General features: G+C 38.2%; 1 protein-coding gene across 4 annotated transcripts in view; it reads right to left on the bottom strand.

Moving 5' to 3' along the window:
- The window catches only part of LOC109033364 (lysosomal alpha-glucosidase), a 115,975-nt gene that overhangs the window by 71,989 nt on the left and 24,824 nt on the right, over window positions 1-19,162 (bottom strand). For all 4 annotated transcript variants that reach the window (XM_072305076.1, XM_072305080.1, XM_072305086.1 and 1 more), the window contains exon 3: window positions 15,913-16,084. In XM_072305076.1, coding sequence (XP_072161177.1) covers window positions 15,913-16,084 — 172 coding nt within the window. The remainder of the gene's footprint in view (window positions 1-15,912; window positions 16,085-19,162) is intronic.

The following is a 19,162-nucleotide window of genomic DNA, read 5'->3' on the forward strand; positions in this document are numbered from 1 at the left end:
ACATTGTTTTCACGTTTCTGTAAGATGAAATGAAAATATTTTTAAACTGTGTTCAAAACATGTTGTCTCTGATGAAATATTTTACATGACTCGCAACTTTGTCTTCAAAATGTTTTTAAAACATTTCATTTCCCCTCCAAATTTTTCTTTTGTAAAATATTTTGGATTGGTTTTCAAAACATTTCTGTTGTGTTAAATGTATCCAATTTGAAAACATTTTCAAAATGTTTTGGATATGTTTCAATGAAATGTTCAAAGTATTTGCGTCATTGAAACATTTCTGAAATGTTTCTAATATGTTTCATCGAGATGAATCAGTTTCGATCTAGCAAACGCTTAGTTTTTCTAGTTCAGCCTCATATCTGTAATGAGCGAGGTACTAGATGACAGATGCAATATGCGCTGGGCAGCCCACGACTCTACCGTCCACCTGCCGTTGGTAATACCACCCGGATATGCCCACAGGGTTCTATGTCACTTTCAGGTACGGGGCTCAGGCCCCCCACCCCCCCTCCCCGCCGAAAGCAAAAAAAAAGGGGAAAAGAGTGAAGGAAAGAGGAGACAGAAGATGATGAGGAAAGACGAGAAGAGAAAAAGTTTGAGGCCTTCGAAGATATTTATCTCTTTTGATGAAGAGTCTTAAATGAAACCACAGTGTTCATTTGATTAGTATTTTATAAAATTTTCGTCAAAAAATGCGTCTAAATACAGTTAACATTTCAAACAATTTCCAGATTTGTTGATTGCAACAATTCGAAAGTATTTCGTGTTAAGGTAAAAAAAAAGTTTTTCTGCAGAAATTCATGAAGCTCTGTGTTACGGTAGCCTCGAAATGCGTCCAAACAGAGTTAAAATTTCAAACAAATTTCAGATTTGTTAAATGCAGCAATTCGAAAGTATGTTGTGTTAAAGGTACGAAAGCGTAATTTTTCTGCATTTTATGATAAATTTGCGCTATGAAAGCCTCGAACTGCGCCTAATAAGATTACACATTTCTAAGATTTGTGATCTAATCAGACGCCACCTAAATAATGATGAAAAACAAGTAAAGTCTAAATATTTCGTTTTCACTATGAGCGCAAGCAGTGTTCCAAACTCACCTTTGAGTTTTAGGAGCCATGGGGCGCATCAAGCCTGAATTTTAGGCGCCATTGAAGATTTTTTAGGGGCCAGATTGACTTTTTGCCTATATATTACGGCATATTTAGTGAAAAATTAGACGCAAATTTAGATGCTTTTGTAACAGAACTAGTAGGTAGCTGTGACTTGGTGAAGACAAAAGCACTAAGGATGAAATCGTGAAGAATAGAAAAAGCTCTCACTAATTGTAATGCTGAAAATTTCGAATGATCACCTAATATGAAAATTCAGATTTTAAAGGGGCAATTTTTAAGGGCCACGTTGGCGCAGAGCCTTCTTTCTTAGAAGCAATGACCTATGTTTTAGGCGCATTTGGCGCGTTGGCGCCTGTGAGTTTCGAATACTGAGCACAAGGGTTGCCTTCGACGAAAGTTGTCCAGAGTGACTATATCTTACACCCTTAAAGAACATACTTGAAGGAAAATTTGCTCCTCCGATGATATTTGATCGTTATGAAACAGCGGGCGCAGCGCGTCGAATGCTAGGAAACCCGAATTTTCCGCAAAAATTAGCCTTCAGACTCATGTTTAGGCCAGCATTAGACCCCTAAATAGGCCGAAAATGACAAAAGCATGACACATTCCGTAAAATTTAGACTTCCAAGAAGCAAAAAAATCGTAAAATTGAAGAATTTCAGGGTATGGGCCGAAAAACGGCCCTTATCGAAACCCCTAGCTCCTTTGGCAAATCCCCTTAATATCAATAGTCATTTACCGGCCTGCGCCTCTAACTGGCAACCATGTCGGTAGCCATTTTCGATTCGGAGGCTTAATTTTTCGTAGGAATAAACATTTGATCTCCCATTCGAACTCCTTGCCCCACAAAACTAAATTTTGAACGTATTGCTTATCATAGCTGCGCAAAATTGGTGTTTCAGCCGTAAAACCGGTGGCCATTTTGGGCGCCATATTTGATTTTAGGGTCTCTGGAGGGCCGCAGCGAAAAATGGACCTCATTTTCGGACTCTACGACCCCGAAAACCTAATAATTGATACATCACTATGCACTTGGACCCGTATAGGCAAATTAGTACCCCTGAGTGGTATTTTTGGCCGCCATCTTGGATTTGGAGCCCTCCTTTGGGTCGAGGGTGTTTTTAAATGTGATATTCGGATTCCTCGTGTCATTTTACATAGGAATCGACATCTGACTCGACGCTATCCGCAAAATTTAAAACTTTCACCATGGCGGCGGCCATCTTGGACGCCATCTTGAATTCTGGACGTCACTTCAATTTTTGAACTTGACACCATCGAAATTCTGATTCTAGACATCCTAAAGAAGAGAATGACATATCACAACAATTTTACCCACGAAACTGCACACGGATGCACATGTGGTACTGGACTATCTTCTCCGATGAAAGTGAAATCTTGAGTTAACTATCCACGGCCGGATAGTTCGCTCAGAATCAGTGGTTTCGAGTTGATTCAACGGTCGGCGACAATTCGCTCAACCTCCGCGATTTCAAAGCCTTGTCCAGGCACGGGATGGTGGCTCTGGTTTGGCTGCGTCGTCTCGTGTTTCATTTTCGTCCGTCTGACTGAAATGATGCATGAGAGCAATAACATCTACTTTTTCTATACTTCGCTATTTCCTCTCAAACCTTAACTGTTTATGCTCGCTCATTTCTTTCATATATTTTACACAATAGGCTCCTTACAATTATTATGTGTCATAAAAATTCACGATCGTGAAACGGGTTTACCGCAGGGAACGGATATTGAATATCTTGAGGCTTATTCAATTTAAAAAAAAAAAAAAAAAATTGCTTAAATATTATTAGACAACATTACATTGTTTTATTTTAAACAAATGTTTTGATTCCTAATTAGTCAATCTACAAAAAATTGCTTTCAATTGATTCGACCATAATATCAATGATCAATGATCAATGATCATGACGTATTTTTTCATGTTATTTACCCGTCGCTTTTACAGTGCTCCTGGCGGGCGCTTTGTTACACCTAATCGCCATCCTTGTCTATCGGAACAGAGGTCATCTGGTAAATAGATCCTCGTAATTTCATTTTGAATGCCACCAATCCAAGATTTTGCTGGGCGTCTCCTATACGTTTCCTTCCAAGAGGAAACTATTTCAGTACCTCCTCAGGCAGTCTTTCATCCGCCATTCGTTAAATATGACCATACCAGATAACCTGATTTTTTTACACGTAAAAGAACTAAAAATTTAAATTTTCCCTAATTTAGTTAAAAGAGGAGGGTGTAAAGAATAAATCCAACTTCCTCCATTCGCAACTTTATCGCGAAAGCCTGCGCAGATCTTAGACTTTGCCCGCAAAATCAAGCGTATGCAACCCGGCACTCCGCAGAATTAAAGTAGTTGCATGTTTGGTTTGAACCCAACTTCGTACATAAGTATATTCATCGATTATGATATGCTCCCCGCAATATTCAAATAACGAGGGTATATTTCGGAAAGGGATCTCAGTTAGTTTATGAACCGTCATTTTATTTGTGATGAGTTTTCTTTATTAACTGAAAAGCCCTCAGGAAGTTAGGATACGGGATATTCTCGGATATTTCCAATCCAAAGAGAGTAAAGGAAATTAATTTGAAAAAAAAAAAAGACTGAAAATCGAGTTACTTTAATTAATTTTTTGATGTGGAGAGGGATTGGAATTATACTTATACCACTTCACTTGGATATGACTAGAGCCTAAAATGTTAGTTCCAAAAGAGAAAAAAGAAAGAAAAAAAAATCGGGAAATATAGTCCAATTGTTCAATCTTCTTCGCATAACCGCATACCATTGTGCTTTCGATTTGTTTGTTGCATTACGTTTCTTCATGTTTTCTCGATACTTCACATTAGACACTAATCCCCGTACGTTTGACCGCAGAGCAGGCGAAAGGCGGACCCTCTGGTATTCTACTGTACCTAATAGCGAAGAGATAGTGACTGCAAACATGAAATTTTGATAGAACGGGCTCAGAAGCGTCTGACCAGAAAACTGTACTGAAAGAGGCCTCCGTTTTTTCTCAAATATCACTAATCGTCCGAAAGACTCCCAGAAATTGTTTGGATGATTAAAAATTGACCGATTTTATTTCAAATTCATAATAATAGGGTATTATTTATTTTCATATTCGGCTAGTTTTAGGCAAGAAAGCCGTAAGTGCTATGCGGAATTAATAACCGTGTTTTTCCCACGCATGGGAGCATTGAACATCTACTGGGTTCCTTCCTACATTATGGATACCTATTGATAACCGCGGAACACTGAGGTAAAAACATTAAATAGCTCAACAATTTCCTGGTACACGTGCACCCCTAAAACCGTAGTATAATCACGAAATACACTCGACCAGCTGTCAAAGTTGCATTTAAAACTGAGAAAAATTGAAAAACTGCGACATGACAAACCCTTTGGTAAACCATTTCTATTCACCGTGGTTCATTTTTTCGATACATAGACATAATAGACTTTCTGATCATCATTGCGAATTTTACGAAAATGGTGGGCTCATTAAATGAAATGTTCCGTTTAAACAGCTTTAGGCCCATTTCCTTGATAACATTCAATATTTGGACTAACTGCTCTCTCCGGTAATCCAAAATAGCTCCTTGCTGGTACCTTTCCCAACCCAACAATACACTCACTTCCTCAAGCCGTATCGTCTCCCAGACTTGGATCCACTTTAGGCGTTGTGGTGGCAGGACAAAAAAAATGGCAGCTTTAGTTCTGATAATTAATTGATTTGCTCTCCTTATAAATATTCAGAATACCAAACATTTTTCTCCTGGGTGAATAATTGACTTTTTGGATTTTTTATTATATCACTTAGATTGAAATTTTATGCAGAATCCGAATGCATTGAGAAAAGTTAATCCCAGAAAATGAGAAACAAAAAATGTTCCTTGAGCTTATACTTTAGTTACCCCGGTGCAAGGAGCAGTTCCGGGAACGGGAAGCGAGGCAGGCTGAATGGAGCCTTGCCGCGGTGCGAACTGCGAAGGGTATCGGCGAGGAGCCTGCCGTGTTGCCATTCACATTGTTCACACATTACTTTCATCCCCTAATGACTGATGAGAGGATGTCGATTGGAAACTCCATCTTCATCCAATTCCAAATCTCTGGCTAGACCGTTGCCGTTGCTGTTTTTTGATATTGGGCTAGTGACAATTGATAAGTCCTTTAGAGGCATGACCTCCATTTACAATGTCTCACCACTGTTGTATTGACCAACTTTTGGGTTGCTTGTAGCGTCGTTTCTTTGACGTTAGGGTGTACCTCGGTTTCTATATGAGCCCCATAAAGCATGAATGTGAACCGCAGCTCACGAGGAAATTGAGTTACGCCCTTCCGCCCGAGGAGCGGCAATATCTTCCACTTACTCAAATTTTCTAATTCTCCCCTTGAATCGATGTCTTTTCCGGAGGACCTCACAGAAAAAGAATGGTTTTAACATCATTTTTGAGAGCCTCAGGGTTTTTTGGGGGGGGAGATGTTGGTTCATTGCGATTCCGCAAATTATGTTTTCTTTACGATTTGCTATCGTCTGTTATGTGCCTACGACGCTGATTAGACAGACACAATTGCGTGTTCGGGCAAAACTTTTTTTGATTAATCTTACGGGAAGGCGACCAAAAAATTCTCAAATTGTTGACAAAACCTCGACCAATGAAGTAGGCTGAAAATTCTATGCGTTCAACCTGATTCGCAAAATTAAGCAATTTTTTGGTTTTGGTGCTAACTCTGAGTGATGATTCAAAATTCCCACAAAAACAGAGAATTGTGTTCCGGTACACTTCTTTACGAACTTTTACGTGACAGCAACGAAAAATTTCTCAGATTTTTAACGAGCCTAGTGTATAATCTCTCAATTGGGCTCACAACAAAATAGGTAAGCGCAACAAGCTAAGTAGCATTCATGATTTTCCGCCGTTCAGTGCCTACTTTCAGTAATGATAAACATCACCTAAAGAGAGGGAATTTTTCAGCATTTTCTCAAGTACATTGACGCACACGGAAGGTATAAAATATCTTCATGATTTTTGAAAATCCCTTTTTTTCGAGAACCAAGAGCAACTTTGACTTTTGTAGTGGGGGAACTTCTTTCCATAATCTTTAACAGGTTGCATTGAAAATACCCACCATCTTCACTTGAAATTCACTTTTAATCTTCAATGACCTTAACACCTCGTTCTGCAACGTCATTGGGTTTTTTCAAATGGAAAAGGAAGCACTTAAAAAAGTGCCCCGATCTGTTAGTATCGGGAATCTAGAATAGTGCATTGTAGATTAGCACTGGGCCTATACTATTCTGCATGGATATATATCAAAGTCAAATGGACTACATTTTGCAATTTGGAACTATAAATTCTAGCCCGGTTTAAAAATAACGTATGTGCCAGTAGTTTCCCTAAGCACATAAGTGTTTTTCCAGAAGAGGCAGAATTTATAGTTCCAAATTGCAAAATGCAGTCCAAATATTCCACAACACTTTCATTTAAGAGAACCTTTAATATGAGTATCAGTGTACGACTGAGAGGGTGAATATTCAGCTCTGGCTGATACATTGGAATACAAAGCAAAGTTCACGCCGAGGGATCCATTATCCATATCGATTTGAGTTTTGTTATACTTCATCAGTTGGCCAGCTTAAGAGCCATAGATTGGGCTTCTCAATAATCTGTGAACTTGCCTTCTGTTATCGCGCTAGGGTCCACAAAACCTGTACCGAAACTTACGTATCCCTGTCCTTAGGCATTAATGATCATCACTTACAGCAAGCATCAAAGTGAAAAACTGCTTTCTTCGCGATTCAAGTTGGGCGCATAGGGGTTTTGGCTTTGGCCCATTTTGCCCGCCGGCGGATGCCGGGCTTTTCAAAATTTGTAGAATTTGTTGCAGTCTTGCCTGTCAATTTAGCATACTTGTCATATACATACAAAATACTGCAGTATATTTTTGAGGAATCAGCCAGTGATTTTTTAAGCAAAAATTAACAGCCAAACAATAGTCAAAACATATCTGCATATTAATCGACAGCCAAAACAAATCTTTGATTCACATAACAGACTATGGCAAATTCTCAAGAAACATACTTTGCGGAAACAAAAAATACAAAAATTGCTTGTAAGATACTCCTCAGACACCGCTAATAATAATTTTTCTCCATGAAACCATCTTCCCAAAAATTACTTATCATCAGTCATCGATTCAGCGGGTAAACCATGAGATTTTACACAACATGTGAATGAGAGTCACTATACTTCCACGTGATGTAATTTAATAAAATGAGTCACGCACCGCGCCCCCTCCACTCCCTGAGAAGTTGACAAAATTATTAAAATGAAATAAACTGTCTTTATAATAACCAAGATCTGTCGCAAATGATTGTCAGTAAAATATTTCTTTAAACTTAGATAACTGAATTTCTGATCTCTTGATCATGCGATGCAAAATCCGTCGCTCTGTCGCAGGCCCCTTGACTTGACCAACCAAGTCGCCAAATTGAGCCCAAAGATTGAACATACTATAAAATCGAGGATGGTCCACGAGCGCGTCGTCAATTAGAGGAGAGGCAGGACTTCATACTGCTTCGCGGCCGTCATTTCATCAAGATTGACGGAAACACGGAGAGGAAAAGTTAAAAGTGAAAGAGGAATGTATGCGGGATCGGTGCCACGGGCCACGGAGAAAGGGTCGCGACAAAGATCATTTGACTGTATTGCCCACCGCGCGTACGGGTTTTCCAGGGTGGCGTCTGACCAGATTTCGGCCGTGTCCAGCTCTCGTTCAGCAATCGAGGGCTGGTGGCTGTTCGCCTGGAATTAAAAGGCCAAACTGGCCGGTTGAATGCGGAATTAAATGCACTAACTGACACATGAGCAGCCGGCCACTGTCATTTATTGAAGGGATGCATATCGTCACCTACCTGACATATGGGCGTAATTACACTCTACAATGAACCCTGTCTTCCATACATTTCAAAGCTTTTTCGGGCTCATTTCAATGTGCAGTTACGCCCCTATGTTAGCCAAGCGATGCATCGTCTATGCATAGCCAAATCGTGCATTTTAATCCAAATCTGAACTGCCATTTTAGCTGTCAGGGAATATACCTAAAAATCTTTCTGCCGCAGAAAATATGCTGCCTCCTCAAGCTCTTGAGCTATAATATAGAGTAAAATAGCAAGAAAAAAATATTTGAATAATTGTGCGATCCAGTACCGGCAAAAAGTTTAAATTAAGCATAAGAAGAAAATATGAACAGAAAAAGCTCTCGAAAAAAAGAGTTGCCTCAAATTATTGTTTAAAAAAATTGTTGAAAAGGAGGAAAATCCACGAACTTGTGTCATGTGCTGACGTGTATTCTCATTTCTAATAGGCTGCTCACGTTGAACTCGATGGTTTAAGAAAAATCAACCAAGGACTGGCTGTGCGATCAACCACAAATTTTGTATATTTTAGTCGTTTGCCAGACATACATTAAGTTAAGATTTGTTATTGTTCTGTGTTCACCTGCTCAGAGATTACATGTCGATGCCTAAAGTGCGAGACCGCATATATCTGTTTGCGAGATTCTAGACTCTCAGTCATACATTATTTTTTTCTTGTAAACTTATAGTCAACGTAATTTTAACAAAACTTCTTTAATTTTTTTCTCTGTTGTTTGGATATTCTGTATAGATATCAAGCTATGAAGCTGACTTGTTCCTCCTTGAAAAAATAAATTATAAGCGGAGATTTTGAGACACAGCAATGGAGATACGTGCTGTCACACTTTAGCCGTCGATATGATATGCCTCGATATTTCAGAGATTAGTGCATCACGTCCGGTAATGGGAGCGGAGGGCTGATCTGATGGAGGACCCGTCTGATAGATTTTTTGTGAAGCAAAAAATTCGATCAAAATACTACACCATGAGAAAATAAAGAGAAAATGTCATAATCTACGATTTAATACACTTTTGCTAATTTATTTAATATGGTATTGCCGTCGAGAGGGAAGTGCGTCTACAGTTCCTCTTGCACATTTTTTGGGCCATGAAATAGTCTCAGTGGTACTATTAACGCCAAAATTGTGTGTATTTGATCACTGTGCGATTAGGGATTGTTCAGAAAATACGTAACGCTGAACTCGGAGTTTCCGAACCTCCCCCTCCCCGCTTATCTAGCTTTAGTGACGTGGGCCCCAATCCTTTAAGATGTAAAAACAAAATTGTCTAACGCTCTCCTCACTGCTGTCATAGCGTAGAGAGCAGTAAGGGTCAAATTTTCAAAATCAAGGCTCCTTCAAAATTCGTCTAATCCATTTTAGATAAAATCACAGAAATAGCTAAAATAGCAAAATTCATCTCATTTTCATGGAAACGAGACATATGAGGAAGCCGCAAGTGCGCAAAAAATGACGTAGTTTCAGGCAAGGTAGCAGTTCTGCCGTGACAGCGAAGAGAGCCGTAAGTGCAAAATTTTCGAAATCGAGTTTTCTTCAAAATTCGTCTGAACTCTTTTAGATGAAATTACTGAGACAGCTAAAACAGCAGAAATCATCCTAATTTAATGAAAACGAGACGTATGTAAAAGCCGCAAGTGCACAAAAAATGACACAGTTCTTTTTCAAGACAGCCGTAGATGCATGAGCGCCAATGAGAACAGTGCTTTCCAGTAAAGTGCCGCCCTCTTCTGCCAATTTCTAACCTGAAAATGTGTTTGTTGTGCGTCCAAAACGCAACCACGAAAGCATGCAGAAGATAGCACTTACAGCTGTCTTGCCTAACAATAACCTAGCATGAAAATGAAAAATACCCTTTTTATGTAATGGAAATTAAATCAGTCGATTTTTAATCGTCCAAACGAATTCTAGGAATCTTTCGGACGATTCGTGATAATTTGAGAAAGAACGGAGGCTTCTGTAATAAAATTTTCCGGTCACATGCCTCTGAGCCCGTTTTACCAAAACTTCATTTTGGCACTTACTGCCCTCTTTGCTATCAACGGCCCATCACGTTGACACACATTAATCACCGCATCTGTGGGTACTGAAAAGCAATATCGTGATCTATTAACTCAAAGGCTTCAATGAATCATCATTTTCGGAAGTGGCTGAAATCTCGGGGATGGTACTTAATATATTAAAGGGACTAGTACTATTATTGTGGGTATAATTAGGCCGCGGAAATAACCCGAAAATGACGCGAGGTAACAGTGACAAGGAGCGTATTGAGAATTGGCAAGAAGGAAACCAAAAACACAGAAGGTGATTAAGTGATGGAGGTGTAAGGTTTTATTCCTCCGCGCACTTCATTGTAAAAGAAAACTTTCAATTTCTGTGTTCGCAAAGAAAGTTTTGTTTCACATGAATGTGAATCTACATGTCGGGAGAAAGAAGAAACGTAAACCTACCGGTATCTTTTCTAAAACAAGAATTTTTTTTTTTCCTAGGCTCTGTCAAAATTTTCGCAGGAAATATCGATGAGACTTTTCGTCCCAATAAATTAAAACCAATAATTCCGAAATGCGGTCAGGGTAGAGAGGAGGGTTCTACACTTCTACCATCAAAAGTATAAATAACACTATGAAGATGATTTGACCTAGTAAAAGCGAATACGTGAAGCACTTTTCACAAACTCTTAAAAAATTCGTCAAGAAGTATCAATTAGAATAACACTTTTGGCATATTTTTAAAGGAAAAATGCTTCAGGACTTTTACATAATAGATCTCTGAAAAAGAAGCCTCCTGTTTGAAGCATTATTATGATTTTTTCTTTCAATTCTTTCGATTCTGGTTAAAACCAGATTAAGTAAAAAGTTACAGTAAAGTCAAAAGTTTCAATTTCTTTACTGATGTAATTTTAATTATTCATATAATGTTTCAAAATTGCACAGTAAAAGGGGTTTTATTAGAACTACTTTTAAACAATTTTTCTTGAAATTGTCTGTTTAAAATTTACGAGTTTCTCTATGCGAAGATCATTTGAGAAGAAGAGAAGGAGGAGGAAGAAGAAGAAGAAGAAGGAGAAAAATAGTAGGATTGTAATAATAGTTAGAATAGATAACGCAGTAGGAATGGAAGCGCCGCGTAGCGAGGTAGCGGTAGTCTGATTTACGCGGCAAATTCAAATATCGGATATGTTGAGCGAACTTGCCGGGGCCAGCTAGTTAACTCCAAAGACTGGATTTCACTAGCGAACATCGGAGAATGCTATCGACCGCATGGATTTGTATATCATTGCCGAGCAATGGTATTTAACTCAGGATCTAATGATCACGCCCGGATCGATCCCTCAAATGTCAAGATTTCAACCGCATTGCTGGCCCATCGCAACCATCTACCTGAGTTCTGATCGCAGAACAAAAGAAAGGGGAATCCCATTCAGATTTGAAGCCAGTGTCCGCGATGAATCGATCCGGCCTCTCGACACTTGACGGGATACGTGCCTTTATGAACTATCGAAGCATATCATATGCAGTCTCTGATTTTGGGCTCCGGAGACATGTTTGGGCCCCTATTTTGCAGCCAAAAATTGTGAGTATCGGCGAAAGTTGACTATTTCTGTAAAATATGCATCGTCAACTGCCAAATATCAAAAAAAAATTCTGATTCCGTGGAGGGGCCGATTTCGGCCCAAATCGGAACTTCTCCTTCATCAACAGAAACAAGCAGTGAGCTCCGACACAATGTGTTGATAAGGCGCGTCATTAACTCGCACATATTAACCCCTTTAGTTTTCATTTACAGAGATTTCAAAATAGGCAAGTAGCACAACAAGAGAATTCATACGATCCAACACTTCAACAACGCACCTTGACGAGACCGTATATTGTGAATGTAGAAAGCTATTCAAACGAATTTAAGTTTTTTGATCTGCCTGAAGCAAAATCTTATCAGATTCTTGAAGAAAAGTGCTGCGGAATAATTTAAGCGAAGATAGGAAAAATTCTGTTGAACTCCTAGAAGATAAAGTCGATTTAAAGGTATTTTGGGGCTAAAATACCCAAATCACCGGTAAAAATCCTGTTATACATATTATTGAAAAGAAATTGACTCGATATAAATGCAATTGCTTTAAATATGTCTTGATTTTGTTACTTTAAACGTCTTTCCATGGAAAGCAGTTCAACCATGTCTATGCTTTCTTCATTCATGAATTGAAAGTAAGAAATCTGCATCCCGAAAATCTACCGATTTGCCGTAAAATATCGCAGAAACTTGATATACCAGGTCGATGTACCCACTCGCTGAATTTACGAATCAATTTCGTGAGTGCACATATGTTAAAGTCAATATGTTATAGCCATTTTGGGTGCCTTTATTTTTCAAGAAACAATTACAAGTATTTTCAATCCCGAAGAACCATCAATTTTCCGTATAAAATCGAAAAAAATCAAAATATGTCCACTCCCTGATGTGAAAATTAGATTCTATGTGTGAAAATGCTTATGCATCGATATGCTGAACAGAATCCGTGTCTATCTCAAAATTTTTCTCAGAGCAAAGGTTTGTGTTATTATCAGCTTTCCTTTAAACTCCGGTTCGATGGCCGAATCGGCTACCCAAAAAGCAAGCCATTTTTGAAGGGTTCTATGAGAAATTCGTGATATTATCGGCTCTCAGGAAATCACCTCATGGCTAAAACTGGTGGTATAAATGTTTGAGTGCTTAAAATAATCGTATTTAAGAAACTAAGGCATTAAACTATGGAGTCAATTTCTTTTTAATAATATAACGGGATTTACTACGGGTGATTTAGCTATTATAGTCCCAGAATACTATTAAAGCGCCTTTACGTTCCCGAATCTCGACGGATTTTTTTTTTTTGCTTAAACGACTCAAGAGACACTGTAGTTAAAAATATAGAAAATTTTCGATTTGGATATATAAAACATGTTTAACTCGTTAAGGCACACTGTGTATTGTATGGAGTACTGTTGCTATTTGACCCTTGTCTTCAGGTCAAAATTCTTACAAGGAAGCCCCTTGCAAGAGGCGAATTTTTTGTAATTACTCCCAATTTTTTCTCCGTTATATAATGGAATTGCTTGTCAAATTCTGAGGTCAATTTTATCTAATTGTAATTTATACATTTCTTTTTTCCCCCTTCATTTCATTTTTTGTTTGGAGAATTCGAGGTTTTGTTGATTTCTTCAGATTTCGAATACTGTAACTTCTCTTCTATTCGAACGATTTTTATGAATGAGACCTCTTTTAATTCATGTTTTAACGGAGAGTAAGAAAAAAATTGCTAAGTACACGCGAAACAATTTTTTTGAAAATTGGACGAATCCTAGCGTGACGGTGAAATGGTTAATGAAGCGTAATTAATAGGGTCGGGTTCTCGGCGCGCGGCGGCCGCCTTTTTCTCGCAGGCCATTGTCGCCGACGCAGGGGCTAGGCGCGCGGGGAAGAGAGGGGTAGGTAGATTTTTATAAGTGCAAGTAGCTTCCGGTATGAACCACGTTTAGCAAATGGTCTAATGAGTCTCGAGGCTCATCACAGATTGCACTTAAGGCTATCACTTATGGCCGTGGCTATCAGAGCAGTTATACCAAATTTTGAAAAGCATAACAGGGGTGTTGAGATCCGTCAAAGCAACGTTTTGAACGAAACGAAGGAGTGTAATTCTCATTCAAAGAGTGCCCAACTGGTCAGTCATCCTCGAATCAGTTCGCTTGCTTCTGCTTATATATGCATATTTTAAATCAGCGCTGCGTATTCTTAGGTTTTTTTTAAAAAAACCAAGTAACGTAGACTCTTAGTATTCACTGCACATAAACTAGAAAGCCCCAGAATGAGAAACAACTTTAAATCATAATTATTGACGGATAAATAAACTTTTTACACGCTTTGGAAAATCTCAGAAGTTCGCGGTAGTCACTTTTCGGTAAGGAACTAAGGGACTCGGTTATTGTATCGAGTGGGGGGTCGAAACGATCGCAAAGGCGGTATACTACGTATACGCGCCAAAATGTACTGGATGCGAACCTTAACTATCTTAAGGCAGCCTGAGGTTTGCCATGATTTCTTCACCATAGCTTGTACTTTGGGTATGCTAATTTCTACAAGGTAAACCTCAAAGACCTTGAGAAAATCGTGGTGATACCTCAACCTACCTTGAGTAAATCCTGGCAAACCTGAAGCTATCTTAAGAAACTCAAGGTTTGCTTCAGTATGTTTTGTTTAGGAACACCTCACTACGGCGACGCGAGCGCTGCGGCAATTGCTTCTCGAATCATCACGGCTCCGTTGAAGGGAAGTTACACAGGGTGAGCGAAAAGTCCCCGACCCTCCCTCTAACTTTTGAACGAATTGAGCTAAGGAAATGAAACTTTGGGAATGTTCCTATCTCAAAGGGGACCATCTTTTGAGGGGGTCGAAATTTTGGTCCCCCCCTCAGGGGGGGGACAGGGGCCCCCTCAACTTTTTTTTTTCAAATAGCAACCCCTATCTTGTGATACCTCATTCGAAAGAGCATAAAAAACTAAGAATTTGGGCGCAAACCGCAGATCAATATCTCAATTTTTGACCGAGTTATGGTAGGTCAAAGGTCAAATTTGACCTATTTTCAAAAAATCATAACTCCGGTTCAAATTATCGTAAAGAAAAAAATAAAACGGGAAAATTTACCAAATTGTGTTCGCTTTTACGTAAAAATTGCAGAAATCACTTCGATTTAATTTTAAGGGGGGGCTCGGACCCCCAAATACGTCAATTCAAAGGTCATTCAATTTTCCTGCGAAATGAGCCAATTTCCTCTGGATTTGCCTCCACATTATCTCAGCAAGGTCAAAATCAGTTCTACATTACGTTGGAAAGTCCCCGAATTTCGGGAAAAGTTAAAAAAACGAAATTTAAGGTGATTAAAGACCGTTTAAATTTCGTTTTTTTAACTTTTCCCGAAATTGTTTGCCTTGAGCAACAAGTTACCTGTCCAGATTTTACATATTAACACATATTATATGAGAAATCGGGACGGCAAAAAATTTAAGGTTTGTCTCATGCTGGCAGTCCAGCTGTTTTTCTTCCCCTCAGAGGTTGCTCCGGTTTTTGCTTTGATATTAAAGTGACATCATCAGATCGGAACAGCAAATCAGTGAGGCTTGGAAAAATAGGAAAAAATAAAAGAATTGGCATCATGCCGCAGAAAGGAACAACTCCTGCAATTTTATGAATTATAAATATTTTGACTTCTGCTAAATCAAAAGCAGATCTCAATAAGTACCCATCATAGAAATAGTACCCAATGCTGATATATCAAACATTTCTCCGGCACGACGGTAATTTTTCTTTTTTTTCTGTTTTTTATTTATTCCTATTTTTCCAAGCTTCACTGATTTGCTGTTGCGATCTGATGATATCACTTTAATGTCAAAGCAAAAACCGGAGCAACCTCTGCGGGAAGAAAAACGGCTGGACTGCCAGCATGAGACAAACCCTAAATTAATTGCCGTCCCGATTTCTCATATCATATATGTTTATCTGTAAAATCGGGACAGTTAACTTCTCTAGTTTATTGCCGTTCGAACGGCACCCTCCCAAGGGTTTTTTGTGGGATGAACTACACCATTTTCAAGGGAGAATCAATGACAAAAAGCTTCTGTGCCTACCTTCGACGAAATCTAAGATGCCTGAAAAGCGACCACCTTCTTTTTCTTTCTGCAAAGCACTGACATCAGAACTGACATCAAGAGAGTAGGTACAGCAGGTGGTGATCCCTAATTCTTGAGGGGAATCATTTCTGATTGATAAATTTGCATGCACTTCGTTCTAATAATTAACTGAGGAAATAACACAAAACTTACCCCATCAAGAGGAGGAGAATCGTGAGCAAAGAGAGTAATGCGGTTCCAATTTGTATCCAACATGAAGTTATTCCTATGTTCGCCAAGTCCATAAATGTTATTTGATAGTAGTTTCGATGAAATTTGAATGAATTGTTTGGAAAATATGAATCCTCCTGATCTCGTGTCAAACCTGTCAAATCATTACAAAATGAAGGCTCTTGAGTTTATATTTAACTTCAATCAGAGTCTGGAGCACTCATCCATACAAACAAATATGTATGTAAACCCTTGGAGAACAATGATATTAGCTTCATTTTCCTTAAATCTTGTCTCAGAAAAGAAATAGAATGATACTACCATTTCAGACCTCTTAGTGCTAGAGACATCATCTTAGTTTCATTTTAAAAATCAGATCTTATGCCACTGATCAAAACTGGGCACAGTGCTCCTGAAAGGGGCTTAAATCGAAGTTGGTCGTGACTTAAACATTTGAGCTGGAATATCAAGAGGAGCACTACCAGATACTTTAAACCACATTTTCAAAATCGGTTGTTGGAGCTCCCGGCGAAATAATCGCGATTTTATGGTTTTTTAGGCTTTTTCCGGAAAATAGGCTCATGTAGGGCAACTAAATTCCCCATCTGCCCCAGTTCTTCTTAGATTGATCTGAATTTTGAGTATGTTATTCTCTGGTATGACATACGACTTTACTTACATTTTCATGACCGAGAAATTTTTTTTGCTCCCGTTACAACGTTGCAAAGTTTCAAACTTCAAAATTATGGATTTTGCAAAAAAAACTTGTGACACTGGCTGATTGGATCGGTCTGAATTTTTAGTAAGTTATTCTCCGATATGAGATAAAAATTTCCTGATATGTTCATGGCCGGAAAATATTTTTTCCTCTCGTTGCAACGTTGCCAAGTTTTCAACTTGAAAATTTTGGGTTTGGAGGTAACTCGATGGCATGGGCCCATGTCTTAATGAATTGATCTGAATTTATAGTATGTTGTCCTCCCATATGAATAGCAAATTCCCTGAAATTTATAAGACCGAAAAATTTTTTACCCCCGTTTCGACGTTGCCAAGCTTCAAACTTTAAAATTATGGATTTGACCATAAAATGATGGCGTTTGGTCGGGATACCTTGCAGAATTTTTTTTGTGAGTAATTTTACGAAATTTTTTGGTGAATTGTTCCTTTGAAACTGTAATATTGCCTTGTTGCCGTTTTACTACTTTTATTCCCCAAGAATAACCCCATGAATGAAAAACCCCAGCAATTTCTTTTCATAAAAAACTAAAACCCACTAATTCAAAAATGGAATGAAGACATATGTAATTTTTTTCCGTGCATGTACACAAACTGATAGCATATCATATTATATTTGAATGAACGCTGCTGATGCCAACGAAGAGAACTAGCATTTGCACTTGCAGCAAGATGCAGTATAGGTACATTCATTTGGAATAAAAGTAGTAAAACGGCAAGAAGGCAATATTACAGTTTCCAAGGGACAATTTACTAAAAAATTTCGTAAAATTACTCACAAATAAAGAAAATTCTGCAAGGCATCCCGACCAAACGCCATCATTTTATGGTCAAATCCATAATTTTAAAGTTCGAAGCTTGGCAACGTCGAAACGGGGGTAAAAAATTTTTCGGTCTTATAAATTTCAGGGAATTTGCTATTCATACGGGAGGACAACATACTATAAATTCAGATCAATTCATTGAGACATGGGCCCATGCCATCGAGTTACCTCCAAACCCAAAATTTTCAAGTTGAAAACTTGGCAACGTTGCAACGAGAGGAAAAAATATTTTCCGGCCATGAATATATCAGGAAATTTTTATCTCATATCGGAGAATAACTTACTAAAAATTCAGACCGATCCAATCAGCCAGTGTCATAAGTTTTTTTTGCAAAATCCATAATTTTGAAGTTTGAAACTTTGTTACGTTGTAACGGGAGCAAAAAAAATTTCTCGGTCATGAAAATGTCAGTAAAGTCGTATGTCATACCAGAGAATAACATACTCAAAATTCAGATCAATCCAAGAAGAACTGGGACAGATGGGGAATTTAGTTGCCCTACATGAGCCTATTTTCCGAAAAAAGCCTAAAAAACCATAAAATCGCGATTATTTCTCCGGGAGCTCCAACAACCGATTTCGAAATTGTAGTTTAAAGTATCTGGTAGTGCTCCTCTTGATATTCCAGCTCAAATGTTTAAGTCACGACCAACTTCGATTTAAGCCCCTTTTAGAAGCACTGTGTGGGATCATCTCATTTGCTTAAAAATTGATAAACCACAAAAGTGAGGAGTCATCATGCATTCAACGAATAACTGTTTGGTTTTAGTGTCATCACATCCAATGTACTGTTAGGGAAAAAAATGAAACTTGAAAATTTTATGCAGCAAGATTGTATGGTTGTTGAACAATGGCTTCCAGAAACATATTGACCAGAAAATGTTTGACAATTCAGGCTGACCCAGTATAAAATTGTGATTCTTCAGTGCTTTAGGAAGGAACACCAGTTTATAGTAACTTGGGCAAGTTTTTTTTTTAATTTTTTTTTTTTTTTTTTTTTTTTAATCAAATATTTTGCATTCAAGAAAAAAATAAGACAAGAATATTGTTAAAACACTTGTATTTTATCTTTAAAAGAGCTGCATAGTATGCAGTATGGGAATTTAACGAAAGAGGGAAGTCAAGTTTCCTGCCAAGGATATTTTCAATATGATTTATAGGAGTAACAACAAAGCTTTGTCTCAAAATTGACATCATTGAAGAGAAATTAGCTTCAGGAGAAATGTAAAATACCTTAAGAATAACTGAAGAAATGTGTTATTTTGACACGTGACAATTTACTTCTGTAAAAAGCTCGTAGGCAGATGTATTTGATCCTCCACCATGATTGTTGTGGGTAATTTAGTATAATCTTGGCATAAACCGAAAGGTTAGGATCTGATCTTTAAAATGTGATTGTCATATGATCATGTATTGGGCTTAATTGGTTCGGAAACAGCAGCATCAATCTACTTTATTTTGGAACGAGCTATGTGTATTGTGCAATGGGTTTGCGTATACTCAGCTTACAATTAGATGCTCATTAGAACCTTTCATTGTACTTTATGAATTAAATGTGGCAACACTTATGGAACAAAACCCAAGCAAGTGTAGGAAGATAAATTCAAGGACATCTGTTTTCTCTTCATGAGGAAACCAACACAAATATACCCTGCATAAGATAAGAAGCAGAG

This window comes from Bemisia tabaci, chromosome 1 (genome assembly GCF_918797505.1).
Source record: "Bemisia tabaci chromosome 1, PGI_BMITA_v3".
NCBI classification, from domain to species: domain Eukaryota; kingdom Metazoa; phylum Arthropoda; class Insecta; order Hemiptera; family Aleyrodidae; genus Bemisia; species Bemisia tabaci.